Here is a 27,556-nt window from a genome sequence, read left to right as displayed (position 1 = left end):
TCGGCAAGTAACTTGCCACCAGTACCTCTCTCGGGAGGGCAACCTCTGCGACGTGGAAAGCTTCGCTCCCTGCCTTGCCGGGAGGTGGAGCCGAACGCGGGCGGCCGTGCACCCCGGCCGGTTCTGGGTGGGTGTGCGGCGGCGCGGCGGAGGCCGGCCGAGGGGCGTGGCGGGGCGTGGCGGCGACGTGGCAGCGGGGCGGCGCGGAGGCCATCTTGGCGCGGGACGCGCGCTCCCCTGGTCGTCCTCGTCCTCGCTGAGCCGGATCCCCGCGCCGGACACCCGGATCCCGACCCCGATCCGCGTGTGCAGCTTCCGCATAGGTGCTCGCTCGGAGCCAGGTGAGCGCCGGCCTGGCGGTGACCCGCGCGGAGCGGAGCGGCGGCGACGGACCGCGGGCGAGTCCCAGGTGGGCGGGCCGGCCGGCGGCGGAGTGCGGGGGCTCCGGGCGGCGGGGACAGGCATCGGGCGAGCCGGGTCCATCCCCCCGTGTTGCTCCGGCCCCCGATCCCGGCTCCCGGGCCTGCACCTTCGCCCTCGTGCATGGGTGGCCAGGCCCGCGGACCTTCGCCCGGCCAGCCCGGCCTGCAGACGTGGCACAGGCTGCCCACACTGCCCAGGCCACCGGCCCCGGTGGGATGCAGCGTCTGCTCCTGGGATCCCCGCGAGTGTCCAGCGCCGTCCTGCAGGGCCCGTCACCCCGGACCCGCTTCAGCCAGCTTTGCAGGATTGCTTACTTCCTAAATGGCAGGATCTCACGTCCAAGAGTTCTTGTCACAGTAGTTTATTTGGGAGGCAGCTTTGACGCGATCCTGACACTTTTTGGCACTCCAGTGCTGTGTGAGCACTGCTTGAATCAGTGAGTGTTTAGGGAAGTTTATTTTTGGGCTCCACACAGAGTGACAGACTGCTGACCTCCGGCTGGTGGTATTCGAGGCAAACCCAGGGCATCAATAAGATCAATAGGAATAGCTTCGAATGCTCTGAATCTATCAAAAGTCCACACTCTCTTATATCCTAGCAGTAATCGTATATTTTCTAAAAGCAGACCTGAGTAGGTGCAAGCAGATTCGAAGAGCAGTTTGATCGATCATAGCCTGAGGACAAATCTTCTAAGCTCTTTCTTTCCATCTCTTTTCCCATAACGTTGATGCATTTGGACTACTTTTGTTCCTCAAAAGCTCGGTCGACTTTTGATGTTTCTGTGTTGTTTATCCTAGCAGGCTTCTTCTTCTTTTTCTTTATTTAAGAGGATATGTTCATGTTTATGAAGTTTATTTTAGTATCGCATTCAAGTCATTTCTCTAACAGTAAAGCTTTTAAGGGCCGAAAGAAATTGATCATGTATCTCAGGTGAACTCTTTTGCCCATGCAATTGCTGAGAGATCGGGGTCATCTTTAAATAGGACCTGACTGTGGTAGGGGGTAGATAGCTCCTGCCACAAGAATATGAGTGACAAATTAAGGGATGAAGGAACGGTGGTAGAAAGTGATGCAGTTGGTGGAGGAGTCTTTCTCAGGTTATCTGACTTTGTCCAGGGAGGGAATATGTCTAGAGTTAGCCTCTTGGATGCCTTGTTCTTCCTCTCAGCCAGACTTTGGTGGGCAGGTTCTTGTTTGTTCCCACTCCTCCTCAGTTTGATCCTAGCCATCCCCTAGTCTCCCACCTTTGGGGAAAGCTCTGAGAACATCCGCAGTTTAAGCAAGCCCAGGGAATCGCCCACAGCATCCCTCCTGGCTCCTCTGCAGTATTTAGTGCTGTCATCCGTTCCTGCTTCGAAATGCTGGCCTCTGGGTACCACGGTGTCCTCCTTTCTCCCTGTCATTCTGCTGGTTTTATTTTCTGCACGTTGGCCACGTGACTGGAAGAAGGTTTGGTGGTAAGTGGTCGTCGTCCCTTTATCTTGGTATGCCCTTCTTGGGAAAGATAGCGCAGAGCACCGTCTCAGAAACTGTTGGTACATCGATAACACTTCCGGTTTGTGAACTCCAGACCTAGTTGGTGTCTCTACTCAGGTGTTTCAAGGAACTTGACCCTGCTGAGTTAGAGGGGAAGGAAGCACTTTATGACTCCACCCCAAGACACCGTAAATGTCCTTAGCCTCTTGCAGAGCTCTGTCCTACCTGTTGACCCCGCCATCTGTCTGATGGATTGTGTAACCCATGCCTCTCCACGCGTCCTTTATGGGCACTCACTGAGTCTTACCCCCTACGTGTTTCTCAAGTCTGGCTCCTTTCTTATCCCCATCATCACCTTAGTTTAGGCTACAGAGTCTCAGCCTGGCACTATGGATGTCTGGGGACATACGATTCTTATGGGTTGTGAGATGTGCGTTATGGGAATTTGAGCCACCGCTTAATATGAGCAGTACCCTGTGACAACCAGAAGTTGTCATGAAAACCCTAGGGAATATGAGATTATGATTATTTGTAGTATAGGATATTGACAGACTTATTTGAACTTTTCTGAACCCCTGAGTGCTCTCTCTCTGCCCAGTGGTCCAGTATACATATTTCAGCCAAAGGAATCCTTTTTTAAAATTTTTTATCCCCCCCCCGCCCCCATGGTATTGGAGGTTGAATTCAGGGCCCTTGTGTTTGCTAGGCAAGCATTTCACCACTGAGCTGTGACCCCGGCCCAAAGGACTGTTCAGGACACAAATAGGGATTGTCAGTGACTGGGATCAGCCTGAGTCTTCCAGTGGGTGGTAGATGGGCTGACGTCTGTGAGGTGGAAATGCCATTCATCAAGAATGGAAGTGGACCAGCGTCAACGAATCTCAGGCACTTTTCTGTGTGCAGAGTGTAAAAAAGGCAAATATTAGGAGTTGCGTGGGGGGTATAATTTTGTTATTTTACCTTTATGAAGGGAGGAGAATGAGAGAACAAGGGAGTGTTTTGTTGCTGGCTCTATGTTTTGAGGAAGGATGTGACATTTGCAGTGATGATGTGGTTCTGTGTCCTAACTGTGGCGATGACGGGTGTCTGCACATGATTCAGTTTCACAGAACTGTGCACACTTCGTACACACACAGGTAACTAACAATAGCTGGATTCCAGGGAAGATGTGCAGAGTGGTTCCTGTGGATTTCTGCACATGGTTGTGACTGAATGCATAGAGTACTCTACTATGTTTTTGTCTTTTGGATTCAAAGTCTCAGAAGAGTTGGAATAAAAAGACAGATACTTCCTCCAGCTCAAGTGCCTTTCTGTTCATCGGAGGGCCAGCTCCTTACCTCTGTCAGGAAGGCCAGGCGTCTGGGCCCCTGGCTGCCCCTCAGTCTTGTTCTGCCATTTGGGTTTTTGTGACCGTCTTACTCCCTTTTGCCGCACGTAGCGTTTATACCTGCAGTGTGCTCACTCTTCTTCTGGAAGCTTCCCCTTTCCTTGTTTAAGTTCTTTCTTTTCTTGGCGTATGGAAGTTTGGTTTATCCTTCAGAACTGAGCTCATCTCTGAGTTGGGATCCTTCTCTAGACTTGCACTTGGAATCTTTTTTTCTGCCCAGCATGACTGTTCTTGGCGTCAGAGAATCCAGCTTTGGATATAAAATCCAGCCTCGGGGTATATTGCTGTTGCTGTATTGAATTCATCGTTGGATATTGGTGCTTTTATTTGGTTGTGGCTTGTACGAGTCTCTAAGTTGACCAGATTTTGCTTAACACTATATTCCCAGAGGCTTGCTTCAGCGCTTGGGAAACAACAAACTTTTGCTGAACATTTGTAAAATGAGGAAAAGTATCAAGAACTGATTTGGCGTTGGTTGTGTACTGTCTGAGTTTCTTTTCCTGTTGTATAAAACCCTCTAACAGACAGTAAAAGCCACTTCAGAGAGAAGAGGGCTCATCTGCTTCATAGTTCAAGGGCATAGCCCACCATGGTGAAGACTTCCAGGCGGGAGCTCAAAGGTCACATGACATCCAGAATCAGGATGCCAGGGAGATTGATGAATGAATGCTTACAGCTGCTTGGTAGCATGGTCACACCAGTTGAGAAAGTTTCTGTTTTGGTTAAGTGATGGCATTCTCCTCCAACTACAGTGACCAGCATTTTAGACTTGTTTTCCTGCTGTGCTCCCTCCCCCGCTTCAGGCCCTTGACAATGGCTGGTCAGAGAGATAGTTAGGACCAGCCTTAGTCCAGTCTGTCACTCACCAGTCTTGGACCATCCCTGGCAGCGGATGCTTTTGATCCCTGCTCTCAGTGAACAGTGAGCGGTCTGTTTTCCTAATCCAGAGACCTCCCTTCCGTGGATTTTTCTCAGATTAAATCTGTTCTGCTCTAGATGGTGCCCCCTGCCCCCCACCCCTAGCAATTCCAACAGGGACCTTATCCATTGACTTCTCATCGGCCAGTGGCTGATTTATCTTTGGGTGAGTTGTGTAGAATTTTCCCATTGGAGACTCCTCCTTTCTGATCCTCAGCCACATGGACTCTCAGAAATTCCAGCTCAGTGGAGTTTTCCCTCAGATCATATTGTTGGTTCTTCTCTGGAGGATCTGAAGAGATGCCCCAGTCCTCTTGAAGGCGCTCCATTATTAAGTAGGACCCCTCAAGGAAAGGGGTGGTCCTCCTTTTGAAGCCTGCTTATTGTTTGGGAGGATCTCTTGATTCATCTCTCCTTATGACCATGGGCCAGCACTGTTCTAAACCGCCTAGAAGCCTAGAACACTGGTTCTCAACCTGGGGGCCAAACAACCCTCCCTTCTGCAAAGGTCTCCTAAGACCATTGGGTGTATGAGATATTTACACTACTATTCCTAACAGTAGCAAAATTACAGTTACATAGCAACAAAATTTTATGGTTGGGGGGGGTCACCACAGCAAGAGGAACTGTATTAAAGGATTGCAGCATTAGGAAGGTTGAAAACTGCTGGCCTAGAGGGTCTGCTATCTCCTAAAAATGTGTGCCTTTTGTTTAGAAAGATGACTCAGTGGTTAAGAGTTCTCACTGCTCTTCCAGAAGATCTAGGTTCGATTCCCAATACCCCTATGGTGGCTAACAACTGACTGTAATTCCAATTCCAGGGGATCTGATACCCTCTTTCTGGTTTATGTGGGTACCAGCCACCCACATGGTACACAGATATGCAGGCAAACCATTTATAAACATAAAATTAAAGCACAGTGATCTGCCCTGGGACTAAACACTTCTGCTAAACCTACACGTCTTATCATTTTCTGCAGCATGGCCTGACTGCACTGCCCTTTGACAGTGGTTGCTCCTGGACATAGTACAACACATTGCACTACCAGATTCAGAGAGACTTAAGCCTATGGATTATAGTCCAAAGTTTCCTACATTCCAGCCCTTTATCTTCTCGGCCTCTGCCCTGCTCCCTGCTTATTCCACTGTGCCTCTCAGGTTCTCCTGCATAGACATCATCTGTGGGGCTCACCAAATGAACGCTGAGCGAGAAGGAAAGACAGGCCAGGGGATGAGACTTAGGACAGTGCAGCCCGTCCTTATTCAGGGAGAAAAGCCTGCGGAGGGGTCTCTGCATGAATCAGAGACCACCACCAGCTTACTCGCTGGGGTAGTTAGAAGGAAGGAGATGGGGGCAGGGAGTTGCAAAGCTTCTGACTAAGAATGGTGAGCAGTGATGGAAAGAATGTCAGGTGATCAGTAAATGTCTTTCCTGGGGTCAGCAGGGCAGAGTAGCCAATATTCTATAGAGCAAGTTCATTTACTTCTAGAAATCAAATTACTGTGGTTACTGGATTTGTTTCCAATCAACCAAGGTGAAGTTCACAAATGAGATGACCCTGGGGCTGCTAAACCTCCGTTTTCCATTTTTACAGTAGAAGCCCGACCAGCAATGCCACTTACCCGGGCATCTTCCCACTTCAGCAAACACAATCAAGATAATGCCCACAGCCGTGCTCAGTGGCTGTAACCCAGGTGATTCAGTGTCTGTCAGGTTGACTAAGGTTTACACTATCATACACTTAAGATGAATCTTAAGATTAGTAACTTTTTTATAGAATCATATCCACCCCAGCCACACACACCTCCTCCAGATAGTGCTGCCCCCCACTCCCCCCCACCCGTGTGTGTAGGTATAAAGGTATGAGATCTACTGCAGGACATATCCCTGCAGAAAACAAACTCTTCCCCTCACCGCCATCAACTCTCTCAGCCCCTGAGCTCCTCTTCCATCAGTGCTGGGAATTTGACTGGCTTGATTTTGTGCAGGTCTTATGGCCCTGTCCTGTCTATAAGACACCGCTTCATAGCAGCTCAAGCGCTGGCACTTACAGTCTTCCCGAGCCTCGGTGGGAGGGGTGTTACTTACCTGGTCCTTTTGGGGCAGAGCACTCCCATAACTTATTTGCTGTTATTTCAGTACTTCCGAGTCTCTCTGTTAACTGCCATCCATTGCAAAAAGACCTTCTCTGATGAGGGCTGAGAGCCGCACAGATTATAGGTATATAACTGAGTGCTTAGGAAGCAATTTGATTTGTGAGATGTTTTCTTATAGTTGGTGTGCATCATCATCTCTTAGGACATTGCTTTTTTGTGGCTTGTTTTCTACAGTCAGCTTCTAACCCCTGAGCCCCACCATCGCATTTCATAAAGCTGCTGTGGACCAGGAGGCTGGAAGCTAACATGTTTATAAAGCTGAACACTTCCTGATTTTTAAAAACATGTTAATAGGCATAGACAACATGGAATGTATTGAGGGAAGAGAGTGCATTTGTAAAGTCAAGCAAATTTAACATTTAAAAAGAAATGTCAGTAGAGTAGGCCACGTAGAATGTTTGGTGAGGGAAGATGTGGAGTTTCAAAGTTAAATTAGATGTTTGCATTTTAAGCAATTTGATTGAAACTGGCATGTGACTCTTAACGGGACTCAAGTGGCCACACTAGCTTGGCACTTTAGTATTTGAAATATATAGCTTCATTAATGAAATGGCTACCATAAAATTATTTCCAAGTTGTAAAATATGTGTATGGACTTGTCACAGAATATTTGTGCATTAGTTTCATGCAGTGTTTTTTTTAATTTATTTAAACTTTGTTATAAAAATGGTTGCAAAATAAATTACACACAGAAATGAACAAGACCCAAAGACTATACTAAAGCCTTAATTAATTATTCTTTTATTTTTGATTTTCGAGACAGGGTTTCTCCATAGCTTTTTTGGTTCCTGTCCTGGAACTAGCTCTTCTAGACCAGGCTGGCCTCGAACTCACAGAGATCCGCCTGCCTCTGCCTCCCGAGTGCTGGGGTTAAAGGTGTGCGCCACCACCACCCGGCTTAATTAATTATTCTTTATCAATAAAAAAATCGGGAGTCAGATATTGGGGTAAGAACTTGAAAGATCCGAGAAGCAGGGGAACAGCCACTAGTCACCTATCTCTTCCCCTCCTTCCCCCAGAAGGGGCCAGAGATCCTCTCTTAGCTCCACCTTACTATGTCCTATCTCCTTATTTGTCTAGTCCTCCAAATCTCAATGGTTAATTTTGGTCACCTAGTGGCTGGCTCCTCCCTCTAACTACAAGCAAGCTTTATTTGTTAGAACACAATCAAAATATCACACAGCACTAAAGAGTCTTTTGTCAGATACCAAAAGAACCTATTTTTAAATATTGTATGTATGCACATGTGTGTGTGATACGTGTATGGGTACCTTTGGAAGCTAGAAGAGAGGGTCAGATACCCTGAAACTGCCGCACAGGTAGTTGTGAGCTGGCTGATTGGGCACTGGGATCTGAACTCGGGTCCCCTGCAGGAGCACAAGTGTTGTCACCTGATGGGTCATCTCTCCAGCTCTGAGGAGCTGTGACAAACCCTTCATCTAGATATTGCTGTATTATAAGGATTACAGACAGATTGCTTCTTTCTGATCATCCTTAATTGTTCTCTAACTACGTGAGCTGCCACCCCTGTGCAAGCTTATCATGTTTTTCTGTCTTTGCAGGCCACCGTAACTGAGGGAAGATGATGGAAGAAAGTGGAATAGAGACCACTCCACCTGGAACCCCTCCCCTGAACCCTGCAGTCCTGGCCGCCACCATGCCCTCCACTGAGGTTCACTTAGGTGGGTGTTGTGCCTAATCTCTGCTGGGTTGGAGAAGCTGGGAAAGACTCTGGTCTCTCTGAATCAGTTAGATGACTGTTCCTGCTTCGCTAGTCTTGTCTGTGTTCAAAGAAGTAGCTCTTTAAACTTAAGCACAGCACAGCAATAGTCTTGAACAAGCAAGGAGGCTGACGCTTGCTGCTAGCAGGCTTGCTCTCTGCTCAGTCACTGCAGACCTAGCGGCCTTCAGAGTTCTCGTCTCTGATGTCCTAGGACTTTGTGGGGATTAATCTTTTCGAGGTGTTAGTGTCTAGGTTTTTATGTTCGAATCGGGGTTGAAAACTGACCTTCTTGTCTAAGAAACAAAAATGAAAAGGAAGGTCTGCTCTTGGACGGTGCCATCCTTGAGTTACGCTGTTTATCCGGTGGATAAGCACGGGGCCTGCACTCAGGTACAAGCATTATGCATTGGAAATTACACCTTTAAAATTAATTATTAAGATTTGGCTTACCACATTAGGAATTTCCCAAGCAGTGAAAGTTTGAAAATGAGATGAAAAGCTTTTTCAGCCTTGTGTGTTTATCCTCTCTGTCTGCTTTTTTTTTCTAGCTGCAACCAGTTCCTTCTCATCTCCCAATGTGTCTGGGATGGAGTCCCTGACACCACATGCCTATTCCACGCCTCAGCCATCCCTGCCCCCTGTGCAGCCATCAGCACCCCCTCCTTTTGTGCCGCTGTCTACAGCTCCGTCAGCTTCCCTGAGTGGCACTTCGGTGCTGCCCTCTGTGTCTCCGTCCCCTGCCATGGCCTTCAGCAGCCCGCCTTTATCCTCCTTCCCACCTGCGACTTCTGCCTCCGGTGCGCTTCTATCTGCGCCACCTTCGGGTCCTCCTATATCAGGATTTTCTGTCGGTACCGCTTACGACATCACAAGGGGCCATGCCGGGAGAGCGCCCCAGACACCGCTGATGCCGTCCTTCTCCGCGCCCCCAGTCACAGGTGATCTCTTACTTTCCTCAGTACACAGCTGCCTTTGGCGCTTTATTGTCGTGTGCCAGCTTTGAGTTGTACTGTGCTGTGCTTTGTTTACTAGACAGTGACTGAGGTGCATGGTATAGTACTATTTTAGTTTATGGGTAGATTTGGGCACCTGCTGCTCCTGGGGCTTTGCTTTCTCGACATTCATGATCTAGGCTCACTCTGACTTCCAGAGTTTCCCACGCTCATCTTTTTGCCACTTAAATTATTAACAGTAAAAATAGTATAACTTACTGTGTGATTTTTGTGTGGTATAAAAATTGATATATGATTGACATTTGAGGTGTGAGAAAGACTTATCATATTCCATGCTAATATTTATTACTTACTGATAGGCTGCAGGTTGTAAACCAAGAGAACCAACTTCCCTAGGGAGTACATTTTAGGTAGCCAGTCCCATGTGCCAGAAGTGGTGATACTAGGCCATTTCTTTTCCTAGGCCAACTACATTCTCTCAGTCCCCTTCTTTAGTATGGTTATGGAAACAAATTATCAAGACCCAATCTTTGTTGTCTCCTGTTCATGATTTTAGGGTAAGGAGCACTTTAGCTTTGATTATTTAGTATCCAAATTGACCTATCTATCTTCCCAAATAAAAATTTATTACGGAGCATAGACATTACATGTTTACCTGTGTTTACATGTGTTTTAAAAAGATTTATTTATTGTGTGTGTGGGTGAGTGTGTGTATGGCCATCATATGCGCACATGCATGCAGACAGTCTAGGAGGCCAGGAAGTTGTTTTATCAGCTACCACTGGAGTTACAGATTGTTGTGAAGTCATCTAATACGGCTGTTGAACCTGGGTCCTCTGCAGGAGCAGCCAGTGCTATCAGCTGCTGGACTTTCTCTCCAGCCCCAGTGGGTCCAAGTTTTCCTTTGGAAGTATATGGAATATATATGGTGATTGTTGATGGTTTTTTTTTAAATGATGGGCTGAGTACTCAATTATTTTTATGGATTAAGGAGATTAGAAGTCCACCTGTCATCCAGATGCTGAATAGGACAAACAGGAACATGCACACACAGACACTGAGTGTGTGTATGTGTGCTTGTATTTGTTGTTTTTCAGGACACTTGGTATAAACCTGTGTAAAGGAGAAAATACCTCTTGAGGGATTTTTGCATCTTGTTTATAGAGGTCTGAGTTAATAACTTCATCTTTAGGTGCTTCAGTAGTTCTGTGGGTGGATTTGTCTTGAGCTTCTCATATGATACATCTTTTTATAGGAAAACATTTGTGGAATAAATGACCCAACTAAATGTTTTGCCATTGACTAGGTATTCTGCCAGCCCCCATTACTCAGCAAGCCAGTATGACATCTCTGGCACCGGGACCTGGAACCACATCAGCCATTACTTTCCCCGAGGAGCAGGAAGATCCTAGAATTATTAGAGGCCAGGATGAGGCACCTGCCGGTGGGATCTGGGGCTTTATCAAGGTAAGGGTGTTTGTCTTTCAAATCACGGTTCAGTTGTGAGGCTGACAGGGTATCCAGTAGAGAAAGGCAGTGTAGGGTAGGAAGGCAGTGCTCTGAGAACACAGTATGGCGTAAGGGAAAACAAGCCCCTTACGGCCAGATTTTTGTAGTTGATGCTTATCTTTTGTCTATGTGTGTCTACCCATGTACTCATTCTCTTAATAGAATCCAGATGGATTGGTGGTGTGGGCTTTGTGTTCTTTGTCTTTTCTAGAAGACTTCATTAATGTCCTCCCAGCTGTAAAGTTGTCTGTCTGTCTTTGTTTCTTGTGTATTTGGGGTCTGCATATGTTTGTATGTATGGACGGATGTGCACAGGTGTGTGTGTGTGTCACTAAATTGGAATTTTTCCATGCACCTTGCCAGTGATCCTGTCATCTGTGCTCCGTCCAGTGCGAGGGCTCTCAGACACGTGCTGCAGCGCTCTGCTTCTTACATGGTGCTGGGTTCTGCATAATCATGTTTTATTTTATAAATCTGTTATTACTATTATCTGGTTGTAAGTTTTTAAGTCATTTTACTCTCTTTAATTGAGAAAAATGTGTAAACATGTACATTTTTTTGTTGTTTTTGGGGGTAGTATAGACTGAACCCGGGGCCTTACACACACTGGTAAGCACTTCATTACTAGCCTGATCCCCAGCTCTCTTTTTTACTCTCAGTCTTAGAAAGGCTCACTTAGTATCCCGGGCTGGCCTAAAGCTTGCAGTCCTCCTGCCTCATTCTGGCTTGTAACAGGATCACAGGCCTGCACCCTTAGGCCTGATTAACATGATGCAGCTGCTGAGCCATACGGCGGTCCCTTCTGATTCTAATTCTTAGAAATAAAATGACTTAGCACTCTTGTATGTACATCTTGCTGGGCATCTCTGACATCATTAGTTCCTGATGAAAGCCCTGTGATGCCCTAGAACTTCCTGCATGTTGGCTTGTAGCAGCCACACCAGCACATGTTTTTCCGTCATTGCTCACACGTCGCAAAGGATGTTAATTTGAAATACTGTTTTTTTTCTGATTCAATAGACAAAAACATTTGAAACCTTTTTTTTTTTTTTTGGTGTGCCTGAGTATGTGTGCGTTAGAGAGAGAGAGAGAGAGAGAGAGAGAGAGAGAGAGAGAGAGAGAGAGGGAGGGGAGTCCTTGGGTTGAAACACAGTGGCTTATGAGTGATGTCTACCATATATATTGAGGTCCACTTTCTTACTGTATCCAGAGCTTGTAGTTTGAGCTGGCCTGGCTTGCCAGCTTGCTCCAACTCTCCATCCTGAGCATTGGGATTATATATGGCCACCACACCCATTTGTGTGGGTTCTGGGGATCCCAACTCTGGTCCTTACGCTATGCAACTGTGTTACTTTATAAGCCAAACTTCCAACCTTGAAACCATGTTTTAATTTTTCATTTCTTTGCTATTAATTTTGGCCTTTTTTTTCTCCATAAAATTTTGTTGTCTGTATTCTCTGTTCATCTTTACCCACTTTGAAGTTGGGAGGCTTGCATCTCTAAGGGAGTTAGTTAAGAACTCTGGTTAAAGCAATGCTATTTTAAGATGTACACGTTATGGCCTTTTCCATTTTAATCTGCATTTTAATTTTATTATGCTTTTTTCTCACAAAAGTGCTTGTGTTGAGAAGTCATTTCTGTGCATCTCTTTCAGTTCTGTGTGCGGAAAGAATACCTTTGCATTCCATCTAGGTTTTTTAACCACTTCAGTTCTAATCCTGAGCAGCTCCGTGTAGCTGATGTGTGTCAGTACACCGTGTACAGCAGAGATGAAATTTAAGTGTTTTCCAGCCTCTTAATGGAGTATTATGATGTCGTTCCCTCAGCGACCTGATATCCCCCTTATTTTGTTTACTAAATTACACATTAATGTCAGTCTTTGTCTTTTATCCCATTGAACCTGGCTCTGTAATGGTAGCACACCATTTAAACTGTACCTAGGCTTGGTCATTCCACTGATGCGTGCTGAATGCTTGCTGTGTGCTCCGGTTCCGGCTCTGTGAGCCTCTAATAATGTTTTCTTTTGACATTCACTTTGCTGGTCCTTCCACTTTTTTCTTAAGAAAAGAGAGTTTTGAACTCATTCTGTCAACTTCATCCCAGGGTTCTGCAGAGAAGCCGTTCAGTTTCATTACATACATTAATCATAGTTTTAAACTAAGTGGTTAATATGGTCATGTTTCAGGAATCTGTTCTTTCTACACTTTTATGTTTCGCTATGCTGTGAAATATTTTCTTATATAGAAACTACAGCCTTCTTCCTGCTTTGTAAAGAGACTGTCGGTTGCTAGTTTTAAGTCCACTCTCTGGGACTTGTCACAGTAGTAGCAAACATGATTTTATCCTGAGGTTGCCTGACAGCTCATGGTGCTGTTGGGCTGAAGAATCCGGAAGGAAAAGCCACCTAAGGAAGAGGGTTTGGGAATGGGGACAACAAGAAAAGGAGCTTGGGTAGAAGATGTGAAGGACAAAGTTATCCATTAAGGCAGTCAGGAGCTATTCTGAGGGATAAAGGTGAGAAATATATTTTTACTGCCTTCATTTTTTTAGGAACAAAGTGTGGCCTTATATAGACACATGGCTGCAGTCCTCATTTGGAACCCCGAGGGACAAATCTTCCTATAAATGTATTTATAACTGAAGCACACTTTTCAGACTAACACTTTGAGCAGTGTTGCTCCAGAGCCCTGCACAGGTTGCCTGGCCTGCTTTCTGTGTGAAGGGAAGAAGCCAAGAGCACTTCTTAGAATCGTAGTAGGAGTTTGACAGTGATTGACCTCATTTTACTCAGAGATTCCAAAAGTACCATTTACATTTTTTTTTTTTTTAAAAATTGGTGTACCGATGCCTGGGAAACTTAAAAAGAAAAGTTTCCTGTGTTGGTCTCGCCGGTAACCACAGCTGTTGTGAGCACAGTTTGCAGTAGCCGGCCATGTTTGGGAGACACCATTTCATAACACTCTTTCTCAACCTTAGCCTGTCACGATTTTCCCACCTCCTTTTCTGTGATGTTCCCTGCTCCTGGGTAGTAGTGTGGTTGATACAGGTGTCCCATTGCGGGCCGAGTGCTCATCTCTTATTCCCAACACTGTGAGCAGTTGTGCAACTCTTGAGTGACAAACATTTAAGCGTAGATGTGGTAGAGGAGCTCCAGGCTCTACCTGGAGGAGGCATTGGCAGTAAACAGTAGCTGAGGGAGGGAAGATCATTTTTCTTCAGGAGGTGACCACTGGCAAGTTGCCTGTGCTCCAGGGGATGTCCCCACATCCGTACCCATATGTGCAGTACTAATTGACATGACGTTGAGAGTAGTGTGTTGAGACGTGCGGGAATTTGGAGAGGGAAAGGGGGTAGAATGATCACACTTAATTGCTTTCATGGATGAAATTCTCAAAAATAAAGTTTTAAAAAAGTTTTGTCCTGTTTATGAAAGTCAAGGTATTCTGGTATTCTTTGCTTGAACTGAACATTTGAATCTTGCTTTGTCCAGGGCGTTGCTGGGAATCCTATGGTGAGATCTGTGCTTGATAAGACCAAGCATTCGGTAGAGAGCATGATCACGACGCTGGACCCCGGCATGGCTCCCTACATCAGTATGTATAGAACGGAGCCCAGTGTCGGCCACGTTCCTAACGCGTTCGTCCGTTTCACTCACAATTGTACTTTCAGTCCCTCTCTGTCGTGTAACTGATAGAAATTCCTCCTGTGCTCTTAATTCAGGTTCATTCTCAGCCTGAGTTTTGCCTAACTAATTTATCTTTTGCTTAATCATCATCATATAAGTTTTAGAACTTCATAGTATGAACTTTGGAAAAGGGAAGGAGTAATTTGATTGTGGGTGAACTTTTCTGTGTGTCCCGGCAGCTGCTCCCAAATAACCGTATAAAGACTCAATTATAAATGCTCAGCTGAGAGCTTAAGCTTGTTACTAACTAGTGTAGCATGAATAATAAAAACCCAGAGACAGTATTGGGATTCAAGCTGAAGATCAGAAAAGCAAAGCGGCCAACCACTGGCTCTTACCTCTACCTCACACTAAAATGGGTGATCCTGCCTCCACAAATCTTCAGACTGAGACTGAGCATGAGACCTGTTTCCTCCCTTCTTATATTCTCTAGTGTTGGGATTAAAGGCATGCACCACCACCACCTGGCTTCTCTGGCTAACTAGTGTGGCTACAGGGATGAAAGGTGTGTGCCACTACTGTCTGGCCTGTATGGCTGACTAATGTGGCTGCTTTGCACTCTGATCTTCAGGCAAGCTTTATTTATTAAAACACAAATGATATACCATTATAAACTAGCGCTTACATTTTAAATTAAACCATATTTCTTAGGGTTAGCTCTTACACTTATAAATTAACCCATATTTTTTATCTATACTCTGCCACGTGGCTTGGTACCTTTGCTCAGCTTCTTCTCTTTGTGTTCTTTTTGTCTGCAAGTTCTGCCTAACCTCTACCTCATGCAGCTATTGGCCAGTCAGCTTCTTTATTAAGCCAATCATAGTGACATAAATTCACACAGTGTAAAGGCATCTTCCACGTTTCCTCCTTTCTGTCTAATTAGAAAGGGTGGTTTTAACTTTAACTTAGTAAAATTATATACAACAAAACTAGTTATCAAGTAAGAATTATAATTATAATAGCTAGTTCGTTTGTATTTGGCAAATTTAGAGAAAAATACTGTCTATCTTACTTTTGTGAGTCTAAAGATTTATACCTAATTTACCTTTTTATCATGACTAAGGAAATCTTTTAATTATTTAATCTTTAATTCCCTCAAAGAACCCAGAAGGGTATAATGTTACTTAAGGACAGGGACATCTGACTACCTGGACAGTCACCCAAGTTCTTTGTAATATTGGGGCATCGTACATGCCTAGTATATCTGACCGACATTTTTGAGAAACGGAGTTTTAAAGGACTGTCCTACCTTGTCTTGGCTAAGTTTGGCAGTCGCCCTTTTTGTCCTGCTGGTTCATACTCTCAGAAATTAAGGCAAGGGCAGTTTCTTTTCCCCAAATGATAGCTTTTGCCATAAAGAAAACAAACTCCATATGGGTTTTCTTCATTGTCCATCATCCTCTTTTGAAGAAAATTGTTGCTGTCAGGAGCAGATATATTTCACTGTCACGAAAAGCCTTAGGTTATTAAATATATTGAATGCCACATTCTGTAGATCTTTGAAGTGTTTGAAGACCGTTTATATGTCTAAAGATATCTGCATATGACCTTGAAAACATACCTACTATGGCTACAAGTGTGATTATTATAGATAACTAACTACTAACTTGTACTTTAATTATACATTACATTTTTTAATGAGTGATATAACCACAATTCCCCAAACAAGAGTAGAAACCACACATACAGTATAACAAAATTAACCTTAAATGTGTGCCATTAAACCAAAATCCATACCAATGTAAACTATTTTGAGATTAATAGTTGTCTTTTGAATTAAAGTAGATTCAATAATCTACCTTTTTAATTTCATCATTTTTATATCATATTGGCCTTTTTTTCCTTTAGAAAGAGATCTTTGAATTTAACTCTTTTTGTCTAGCTTTTTTTTCCCTCTGGGATTAAAGGTGTGCGTCACCACCTCCCATCCAGAAAAATACATGAACTTTTAAAGGTAACATACATATCTGTATTAATACAAATATAGATTGTGTTTTACACAAGTTAGTCAACGATGATTTTTTTTTTAGTTTGAGCAGATAAAATATAGTTTATGTGTTTTGTAGGTTTTTTTAAGGTTTACTTTATGTTTGTAGTCAGGATTTTCAGGGGATCTTCCCAGATCAAACCTGATCCGTATCAACTGGGAATGAGTTCACAGCCTCTACCCCAAAGCAACACACTTTTTGCTTCCATTTTGAAGTCAAGATATTTTTAAAATATATAGGTTGGTTTAATCCAGCAGTTTCCATAATGCGGTGTGTCTTAGCAGTTGTCATTCATTCATCAGCAGTCAGAAAATTCAAAGACAACAATAACATACAGGATCCAGACTCTCCATGTATTTTCCATCTTTGCCTGCATTTTTACCATTATATTACTTTATTCCTTCTTTGAATATTTTATTATTTTTAAACTAGTTTTTCTATGACTATCTATATCATTTCTTTTTGTCTCACGAGCTTATGTATATATTGACACATTGTAGCCCATTTAGGTTTTTTTTTCCATCTGTATCTGTCTTTACTTCCTGTCTGTAATCTTTTGTTTGCATGATAAAACTTAAACCCGCCGTGTGGTTTGTTCATGGCGTGCTGGCAGGGCTCACTCTGTCAGTGCTCTCGGCTAGTATGAAAGACTTGAGAGTAGGAGGCCACATGTGGCTTCATTTTTGTGTGTTTAGAATCTTTGTGAAGCTTTCTCAGGTCTTAGGTGGATGTAGGTGTCAGATGTTTGGGCACCATTTGTAGGTGGACTTTTCTGTGTGTTCCAGCAGCTTCTCCCAACAGAGACTTAATATTAATTATATATGCTCAGCTGATACCTTAAGCTTTTTACTAACTGGCTCTTACATTATAAATTAATCCACATTTCTTATCTGTGCTCTGCCATGTGGCTTGGTACCTTTTCTTAGTATGACAAATTCATGGTCTCAAAAATCAGCAAAATACAAACAAATGTAAAAACCCAAAGAATTCTTTATGTTTGTAACCATCCAAAGGACTCATAAATTTGACTTTACTCCATGTATTTATTTTCATATTTACATATCCATACCAATCTAGTTGGAGATAATAATTATATATTTCTTTACTTCTTGTGTATATCTTTGACATTATGAAATGAGCATTTTTGGAGCTCTTGCTGTTCCATTGGGCATCCTATATTAGAAGTCAGTTCTTAGAGCAAGACCACAGAGATGGCAGGTGTTTTCCTACAAAGAAACCAGCCTTGTCTTCCTCAGGTAATGAAGCTGGTTAATGAGAAAGCGTAGAATTCAGCTGTTGAACTCTCCTACTGGTACCCTCTCCTAAGGTTGTTTGACTGTAGAGGACTGTGCTTCAGACAGAGTTAATGAGTTCTGGAGTGTTCATAGAATACTGAAGAACTGTGCTCCCGTTACCACAGGTGACTTGGAGCCAGTAGGAGGTGTGTGCCAGCCTCGGCTTGTGAGAGAGACTGCAGAGAATGTGCTGAATTCCCATCCTTAAAATGCAAGGGAAGTTGGTAGTTTGATCAGAAGGTGTGATAAAAAGAGGATTTGTGTCTGACCTGGGTTTTAGTCCTGACAATAGTGCTTAGCTTTGTTATGGTGGGTAAGGTTCTGTCAGCCTAGCTCACATGTATGAGGCTGGTAACAGTAAATACAGTGTAAGCTTATGATATGGTAGTAATTACTAGAAAGTTACTGTTAAATTTGGAATTGAAGTTCCTTTTGGTTCCTGTAGAATCTGGAGGTGAATTGGATATTGTTGTAACCTCAAATAAAGAAGTGAAAGTGGCTGCTGTCCGAGATGCCTTCCAGGAAGTCTTTGGCTTAGCTGTGGTTGTGGGGGAAGCTGGACAGTCCAATATCGCCCCACAGCCAGTAGGCTATGCAGCTGGATTAAAGGTGAGTGCAAAAGCTTTTCCAGAGTTTGCCCATAATTGTGATAAGGATCCTGTGGTCTGTGGGGGACTACTGCAGATTTATATTATGAAGTACCAGCTTTATCCTTAGTTAGTCAACACTCTAATGCTATGAGGGATATAAAGGAGTTTTAATTAAATAAATCTCAATTAGGTTTTGATTATTGGAGGAGGATGGCAGTTTCATTAAGAAAGAACAAAAAGAATAGATGATCTTGAAAGGAATCTTTGTAACTTAGTATTGCCTTTCAAGTCAGTTAATGAAATTATAATATCTGTTTGGTCCCAGTAGACACACACACACACACACACACACACACACACACTACTCTCTGTCACATTGTTACAAAGACAGAATCATTCAAGAACAAATAAAGTTGTTGATGGCATCCAAACAAACATTTTCCTATCCTAAATCAGGGGAAGGAAAATCCCAACAGATTCTTTTGTCTCACTTCCCCTGTATTGATCTGTGACCTCACTTCCCCTGTGTGGTTCTGTGACCTCACTTCCTCTCTGTGGTTCTGTGACCTCACTTCCTCTCTGTGGGTCTGTGACCTCACTTCCTCTTTGTGGGTCTGTGACCTCACTTCCTCTCTGTGGTTCTCTGACCTCATTTCCCCTCGGTGGTTCTGTGACCTCACTTCCTCTCTGTGGTTCTGTGACCTCACTTCCCCTGTATCAGTCTATCATGCTTGCTTCCTTCTGCAGTAAAATTCCTGTAAGAATTTTGAATATTTTTCTCCAATTCTCTGTTGGGTTTCCAGTTGGCTAGCCCCACTTCCTCACTTCCTGTCCTAATCAGAGTGCACTTAAAGCCCACCAATAATAGGCTCACTGTATATTTGGTTGGTCAGGAACTATTGAGCCAGGTGGTCATCTTCTCTGTTGTTTCAATAGAGTTTTCGATAGCCAGGCTGGCCTCAGACTTGCTTTGAGGCCAACACTGGCCTTGAACTCCTGAGTTCTGGAGTTATAGGCCTGCAGCACCATGCCTGACTTTTACTTCAGTCTGTTTGTCTCCCTGTGGCTTTTGGGTGTACACCTTGTTTTTCTCTCTAGCTTCCTCTTGGCCTCTGTCTCCATACACTTCCTTTGCTGACCTCATGTCATCCCTGGCCTTAGCCAGCATCTTATGCTGATAATTGCAGCTTCATATAACTGCTAAAACTGTTCATGAATTTTGAATTTATGTAAAAGTTGCCTTTTTGACAACTCTACTTGAATGTTCCAAGCTCAGTATGCCTAAAATGAAACTTTCCCTTTTTCTTATATGTAGTCTCAGTCAGTGGCAGTTCTGCCCTTCTATTTTCTCACATGAGAAAGCTTGACACCAGTTGTAGAGTCTCCTCTTGTTTCTATTCCATCATTCTGTCTTGTTTGCAAGGCAGACTATAGTTTGCTGTAGTTTTTCTCTATGAGGTTGCTGCACACCATATTAGTTATTATGGTACTCTTGCTGTGAAGGGAAAAAGGATTAGGTCACTGTGGGCCTCTGGCCACAATGTTTTTGGCCAGGCTGTCAACATAGAAGTTTTGTTGTGTTTGATTCTGTTTAGCTACAGCTCTATATGTCAAATAGATGCTGGTATGTATATACATTATAATAAAGTCATAGCCAGCAGTCCTGTAACCCCTGTTGGGATGCAGTTTATTTAGCACACACGTTTTTCTCCTAGAGTATTTCAGAGCCCTCCTATGCTTAGCCTCAGATAGCACTTAAGTATTACACATGGCACCATTTGAAATGGTGGCAACATTTTATTAGGATTTTTTTAATACTACAATCTTTTCTCATTTTACATATCTTTCCCCATTACCACTCCCTCCCTTTCTCCCACTTCCTTCACCTTCCCACACCCCACCTTCCTATCCACTCCTCTAAAAGGATAAGACTTCCCTTGGGGAGTCAACAAAGTCTAATACTTCACTTTGAAGTAAGACCAAGGCCCTCCCCCTATATCTAGGCTGAGTAAGGAATCCTTCCAAAAAGAATGTGCTCCTAGATGCCAGTTCAAACACTAGGGATAAGTCCTGGTCCCACTGCCAGTGCCCTACAGAGTGCCCAAGCCTCACAACTGTCCCCCACATTCAGTGGACCTAATTTGGTCCCATACAGGTTTGCCCACTATCAGTCCAGGGTCAGTGAGTGTTGACTAAGGTTTCTGTTCTGCACAGTTCCACAGCCGTCAGTCCCAAAGAAATACACAGAGGCCTACATTAATTATAAACGGGTTGGCCTAGTAGCTCAGGCTTCTTATTAATTAATTCTTACATCTTACATTGACCCATTATTCTTGTGTGTGTTAGCCATGTGGCTTGGTACTTTTGTCAGAGAGGGATTCTCATCTTGCTTCCTCTGCGACTGGTAACAACTGCAGACTGAATCTTTCTCCTCACCCCACCTATACTTCCTGCCTGGTCGCTCCGCCTATACTTCCTGCCTGGCTACTGGCCAATCAGTGTTTATCAAAAATAATACAAGTGACAGGATAAAAGACCATTGTCCCACAGCACTCCCCCCCTTTACAAAAAAAAACACAAGAACTCTGAACCTAATATCCTTTGTTTACATTTTCTCCTGACCATTATCCATAACAACTTGTAACCAACATTCTAAACAAAGGCAAACATTCATAATTCAGGGTTTTTTTGGGAGGGGGGATGTGGGCGTAGTTTTCCAGGCTACTTGCTACTGACTGAGGGCACTGGTAATCTTATGGGACCTAAAGAAAATTTAGAATTATGATCAAATCCTGACTGGAGTATGCTGTGGGGCTTGATCATCTCAGCTAGCAGTCTTGAAACTGTTCTGGATGTAGAACTCAGACATCTAGGCTTCTATTCCTACCAGAGATTTCTCAGGGGATCTTCCTTGATCAAACTTTTTGAGACTAGGTTTCTCTGTGTATCTTTGGCTGTTCTGGCAATCACTCTGTTGACCCGGCTGTCCTTGAACTCAGAGAGATATGCCTGCCTTCCAAGTGTTGGGATTAAAGGTGAGTGTATTGTGTTCAATACCTGCATGTACTGTATGGCTAAGAATAGTATATCTAAGATTAATACTGTTTTAAAAACCGGTTGACAACCTGCGCTGCTTTTGCTCTAGGGCGCCCAGGAACGCATAGACAGCCTGCGAAGGACCGGCGCAATCCACGAGAAGCAGACTGCTGTGTCAGTGGAAAACTTCATCGCTGAGCTGCTGCCCGACAAGTAAGAGGCGCAGGGCACCCTGGGAATCAACACAGCCGTGTCTGGAGTGTCTAGGTCCTCACATGGAACACCTAGAGAAGGTGCCTCCTGTTTTGAGCCAGAGTGGGGAGTCTGCTCCGATAGTGGGACTGTCCCGTGCTTAGCTGGCTCTCTGTCCTTACTTCTCTCTTGTAACTGAGCAGTGCAGAGCGATGCCTGCCTCTCAAGCTGTGCTGACAACCACTTGATACGTTAGGACTGAATGTAGGAAACACACTACGCGTCAGCCTGGCCAGGTCTAATAGAGCGCTGGGAGTAAGCACACTGCTCCCGTGTGACTCACAGTGGTGGAAGATGGGCAGGAAGACTTGATGGTACACACAGGCTGGAGATGCATAGTACTGTGTGCGTAGCTTTACAACGCCTCTGGAAGCACAGTTCAGCATTGTTCTTGAGGGCTCTATGTCTCTATGTTTTTAATAGATTTTTTTTTCCCCATGGGAAAGCCTGTTTGGATATGCTGAATTACTTTTTAATAAACAGCCGTGCTTTGGTGAATTCTAATTTCATTTATAATCTCACGGTGTTGTGTTAATTTTTTGTTTACTTGTTGCCTAGCATTTTGTAACCATAATTTGCAAAATGTGGCCTCTACTGAGCTGGAAACATCTGCCAGGGAGAGCAATCAGCTAAAGGGGAAATCATCTCGAAATGTGCTTGCCAGGTAAAAGAAGTAGAACCATATAGACCTGGTTAGTGCTCTTCAGATACTGTTGTTCGTTCGTGCAGAGTTGGAAAAATTAGCCTGTTGTCTTCTTCCACGTAAGAATAATGCCAGTGAAAGTATTCTGAGATGAACAGGTCTAGACTTTGGTGTTAGTTTTGGACATGTTAAGTGCACAAAAATGTTATTACAATGTGTTAAGCATCAACTTCATTGTGGCTTGACTGGTGATGGTAGGCGGTCTCTTTGTGGCTTCTGAATCTAGTGTGAACCATTCTCTGTGCTGGGAAATATTTGGGACCACAGTCCATCACGTTCCTCTCACCTTGTCTTATACACGGGAAGAAAAGATGGAGATCCCTAGTGACCAAAAGTGATCAGCTGAGATTCTCCCCACTCCTGGCCCCAGTTGTGATCCTGTTAAAGGACTTTATGAAGAAGAGGGAAATCTGAAAGTTCCCTTAGCCTGCAGGGCCAGGGACCGAAATGGAAGGGCGTTGGGCACGTTGCAGGGATTGCAGGTTCACAGAGGGGATGGGAAAGCAGGTTCCCAGTTGCAGTGTCTGGTGGAGGTGGTGCTTTTAGAGGTTGACTGGACTTCTGATGTGTGTGGCTTAGAGACTGCTGGGCTTGTAGGGCAGCTTCTCAGGACACAAAGGTGCAGTCTCCACTTGGGTCAGTGCAGTATCCGGATGGACACTGCCCACAGCAGGCAGAACGAGGCAAAACAAGGTATAGCTGAGCTTGGCTGCACTTTCTTGAACGAGACTTTGTTAAAACAAAATATGAGATTTTGATTAGTAGTTTAGTGTAATAAATATTATTTAGTACTCACGAGTTGAAATGTTTTTAAGATGTGAATATTGAGACATTTCAAAGTATCACTTTAATATTCTGTGGAGTTGCCTATGCTGCCTTGTGTCTTATTTAGTGGTTTTTTTTAAACGTGTTATTTCCTTATTCATTTTTTTGGTTCTTTGTGCTTTTAAAATCTACTTATTTTTTAAAAGATGGAGTCATTGAACAAACATAACCTCGTCCATGCGCCCTTAGTGCTTACATTCAGGGTTGTTTTATATTTCTGGGAGCTAGAATTCTGATGCTATCCCAGTTATCTTAGGTGTGTTCCTGGTGCCTTGGGTTTTATAATCTATGGTTAAGTATCTGTCATGAGTGTGCTTTCAAAGGCTGGCTCCTGGCTACAGCTGTGACTGGAAGGTTTCACGTTCATGAGGCTCAAGCACACAGTTGTTTCCTCTGAACGAGTTTATTTCCTGATTTAGTAACATTGTTAGATGGTTGCATGCTGGTGAGAGTTGGTATTACAAATTTCCCCATATTTTAGCAAGTATCATTTAAAAATATTACCCGCAAGAGGCTCTTTGCATATTCTGGTAAGTCAGCTGTGTATTTGAGAACCCCCATTCCTGTCATCCCCCACCTTAGTTCTGTTTCCTTTTTTGTTACTCTCTTTCTACCTTCTTGAAATTAAGACAATAAAGTAATTTTAGTTCTACATTTATGGCTTGTCCATGTGCAAACTAATTAGACATTTTCTTTCTGGGGACTGTGGTACTTTAGTCTGAACAGTGAGAGGGAACTTGCTTTGCCATTTTGTAACTTCACTCTCATTTTATCTAGCGTGTGAACAGGGTGCTGCCCCCGTCCACTCTCATTTTATCGAGCGTGTAAACAGTGTGCGGCTTCCGTTTCTCTTCCAGGTGGTTTGACATCGGCTGCTTGGTGGTTGAAGACCCGGTGCATGGCATCCGCCTGGAAGCCTTTACTCAAGCCACACCGGTGCCTTTGGAGTTTGTGCAGCAGGTTAGTTTCTTTGCCTTTTCATGACACTCCATATTCATTGTGAGGATTATGCCCTTGATTCTTTGTCTTTTGCTGTGCTTGTCGGTTTTCTGATTGTACCATGTTGTTATTTTCCTTTTTTTATGTTCATGGCCCCGGAATCAGAAGAAAACTGGCTGGCCTTTAAATCTATTTCACATGTACTCCTTGTTCTCATTTCCTTTGCTCACCTGTGGCTGTCTGGTATAGATGCAGGTGCCCGTGTGTGCCGGTGTGGAAACCAGAGGACGCCAGCCTCAGGTGTCTCAGGAGCTCTCCACCCTGCTTTGTGTTATTTTGAAACAAGTCTCTCAGACCTGAAGCTCACCAGTTAGGCGAGGCTGGCTGGTTAGTTGTCCTAGGAATCCTCCTGTCTCTACTTCCCCTGCACTGGGATTTCAGGCAGGTGTTTTCACGTTTGGCTTAAGTGGGTGCTCAGGCCCTTGTCTTACTCGGTAGTCATTACCAGTTGAGCCGTGTCCCCGGTCCCTGTTTATCTCATCTTCATTTGTATTATTTTATCTATTTCCCTTCTCCTTGATCTGATCATCTTTTTTTGTTGTTCATTTTAGTAACAAGTCAATATTTAAAAAGTTAAATGAAAGCCGGCATGGTAGTGCACACCTTTTAATCCCAGCACTTGGGAGGCAGAGGCAGGCAGATCTGTGTGAGCTTACGGCCAGCCTGCTCTACAGAGCAAGTCCCAGACGAGTCTGGGTTACACACCTTGTCTCTGTGAACCAAAATAACAAACAAACAACATTTGGATGAGTGCTGGAGAATTGGCTCAGTTGTTAAGAACACTGCTCTTCCAAAGGACCTGGGTTCCATTCCCAGCACCTACATGCAGCTCACAGCTGTCTGTAACTCCAGTTCCAGGGGATCTGGTTCTCTCTGCAGACACCAGGTATACATGGGATGCACCTGCATCCAGGCAGGTGTAAGCATATAGGCGGGAAAAATACCCACACACAAGGTAAAAATAAAGTTTTAAAAGAATGTAACTGATAGGAATATATCTTTAGATAAGCTGGCTGAAAACAGACCTAATGATGTACCCTTGGACAGTTTCCAAACTGATTTGTACTTAGATATATTTTATAGAAATGTTCTCTTAATTCTCTAATGAACGAAATGTACTGTGCCTGACATTGAGGTCTCAGTATCGTACAATGAGTTAGTTGTTGCCCCCCTTTTACAATGATTTGAAATTATGGACATTTGATGGTATGGGAAGACATTTGATGTTCTCTGAGAAAATATGTGTGCAGTTACATTTCAGTTTAATGTGTAGCCATAAAGTTGCTGAAGGGGCTTAGTGGTCCTTCCTGTGTTTGCAGTGTGGAAAGATGCCTGGAGTTTTGATGTTCTCTGAAGCTTATTTGCACCTAAGCTCTCTTCAGAAGGTTGCGCACTCATGGGAGGACAGTTAGAGGCTTTAAGCTGATTAATATGGCATTAATATTAGCATATTGTTATGCTAATGAAACTTAAAATGGCCATAACATGACAGGTTTTCTAGGAAGATGGAAGTTTTACCACTGTTGATTCAAAAGTATTAGATTGAGCCTTGTAGAATTGCTGTCTTTAATAGTCTAGGAGTCATGCCATGATTCCTGTGACTTAGCCCAACCACTTCCATTAGCCCGACAGGGAAAGAGCACCACCCAGCAATAAATCACTGACTAATGCCTTGGGCGAGATCTGCACATGGTTCTCGATGCTCACAGTGGAGCTTGTGTGGTGTGTGAGCAGCAGGCTCCCATGGGTTCTGTGGTGTGTGAGGATAAGGCTCCCATGGATTCCGTGGTGTGTGAGCAGCAGGCTCCCATGGGTTCTGTGGTGTGAGGAGCAGGCTCCCATAGATTCTATGGTGTGAGGAGCAGGCTCCCATGGATTCCGTGGTGTGTGAGCAGGCTCCCATGGGTTCTGTGGTGTGAGGAGCAGGCTCTCAGGATCTTTGAAGACCTGCTGTCTCTTTGGAGCACACTGCAATGCTGGTAGTACAGAGCATGGCACTGTCTCTTTCAGGGTTGGTGGGAAGCTATTTGATGTAACTCTTGACTATTTGTCTTGTAATCATCTGTAGTGTTTCCAAATTGAGCCTAAGAAATTGTTTTTGTTTTTGTTGTTGGTTTCATTTCGCTTTGTTTTGGAGGTAAAGGGAAGCCCTTGGGGTGATTGTGAAGCAGGTAGTGGGCATGCGTGCAGGGTGCAGATCCATGCTGCCTGCAGATATTCTCTGGACTCTAAACCAGCCCCGGCTGTTGAACCCTTGAATCTGTTTGCCCTTCACTTCTGTGTGAGAAGTGGTGCTCATACAGGCTGGGTAAAGGTGGGGAGCGACAGTGCTGGTGGCTGCTGGCCTGGCCTGGGTGCCGTTTGCGAGCTGCTGACTCGTATTATTCGTATTTGCAGACACTGTCTAGGAACTACTAAATCCTTTCTTAAATGCGCTAAAGACTCAACATGTAGTCTCTCTCTGCTTGGAATTCTGTGGCTCTAAAAACATGATTTTAGCAGAAACCTGTTACTAACGTGAAGTGACCCTGAACGTCGAACTAGAGCTTAAGCCCTCAGCGTGAGTTGTGAGAAGCTGGGGTTCTCACTGGATGTGCACTCAGCCCCGCTGAAAATGTAAATTGTGAGGAGATTAGGTTCTGTGTGACCCATGAGTGTGCTAAGATCATTAACACAGTAGGCCTGTGCAGTCACCCTTGTAACTTTATACTCTTGAGGGTTTGTCATAATCTGTATTAAAATAAGCAGAGTCGAGACACCAAGGAGTCTTCTGTAACATAGCGAGTTCCAATGCTGTTTCAGTGTGTGACAAGTAACTCACCTTCCTTTTTCCATAGGCACAAAGCCTGACTCCCCAGGACTACAATCTGAGGTGGTCAGGCCTTTTGGTGACAGTGGGGGAAGTCCTGGAAAAGAGCTTGGTAAACGTCAGCCGGACTGATTGGCACCTTGCTTTCACTGGCATGTCTCGCCGACAGATGATCTACAGCGCAGCCAAGGCTCTGGCGGGCATGTATAAGCAGCGCCTGCCACCCAGGCCCATGTGAGACCAGCTGCTGGGAAATGGAGACCTGCCGTCACCCTTGGCTCTGTGCTAGAGGAGACTGGATAGTTCCAGAGAATCCAACAGTTTTTACAATTGTCCTTTTAAAAGAATAAACAATTAAATAAAGGCACAGTGTCATTCCAGTAAAACAGAAGAAGTAGATCCTCTTTTCACTGTCATGATTTCATACTTCCTAATTCCCCCAGAATATACACATATATTTACAGCACAATTCAGTATACCAAATTTATAACGCGGAAATCCATGTTCACAAATGGATGATTGTTCTTGGCTCTTCTGGTTTCTTAAGAACATGTCTGTGTTACCTGCCCTGTTAACCCTGTTGTCATCTGTGTGTGCACATGATCTCAGGTTTGCGGGGAGCAGTGCACATGCTCAACAACCAACCTGACATGCTTGCTGGGGCATGGGGGTTGTGCACAGTTCCTTGTGTTTCATAGAATATGGGCCAAATTAACAGAATGGATAGTTTTTGTCATTATGTATGTATAGTTTAGAAGTTAGACTTGTTTCCTTTTTGTTTTAAACTTTGGCATTTTGCAGATCTATAACTATGAACATCAGAAAATA

At 44.1% G+C, this 27,556-nt stretch overlaps 1 protein-coding gene across 2 annotated transcripts; it reads left to right on the top strand.

Annotated features, from left to right (window-relative positions):
- The first annotated feature begins 218 nt into the window (after nt 1–218).
- On the top strand, nt 219–27,091 carry Prrc1 (proline rich coiled-coil 1). 2 transcript variants are annotated; one of them, XM_075968627.1, is made up of 9 exons: nt 219–341; nt 7,924–8,043; nt 8,633–9,022; nt 10,344–10,504; nt 14,037–14,139; nt 17,960–18,123; nt 21,250–21,353; nt 23,778–23,880; nt 26,757–27,091. In XM_075968627.1, the coding sequence occupies exons 2-9, from the start codon at nt 7,944–7,946 to the stop codon at nt 26,964–26,966; spliced, it is 1,335 nt and encodes a 444-aa protein (XP_075824742.1). In that variant the 5' UTR covers nt 219–341; nt 7,924–7,943; the 3' UTR covers nt 26,967–27,091. The 2 variants fall into 2 exon arrangements, with proteins under 2 accessions (XP_075824742.1, XP_075824741.1); XM_075968626.1 differs by having other exon boundaries at nt 282–409.
- The last annotated feature ends 465 nt before the right edge of the window (nt 27,092–27,556 follow it).

Source organism: Microtus pennsylvanicus, chromosome 4 (genome assembly GCF_037038515.1).
Source record: "Microtus pennsylvanicus isolate mMicPen1 chromosome 4, mMicPen1.hap1, whole genome shotgun sequence".
NCBI lineage: Eukaryota > Metazoa > Chordata > Mammalia > Rodentia > Cricetidae > Microtus > Microtus pennsylvanicus.
This window is presented reverse-complemented; position numbering and strand designations above follow the sequence as displayed.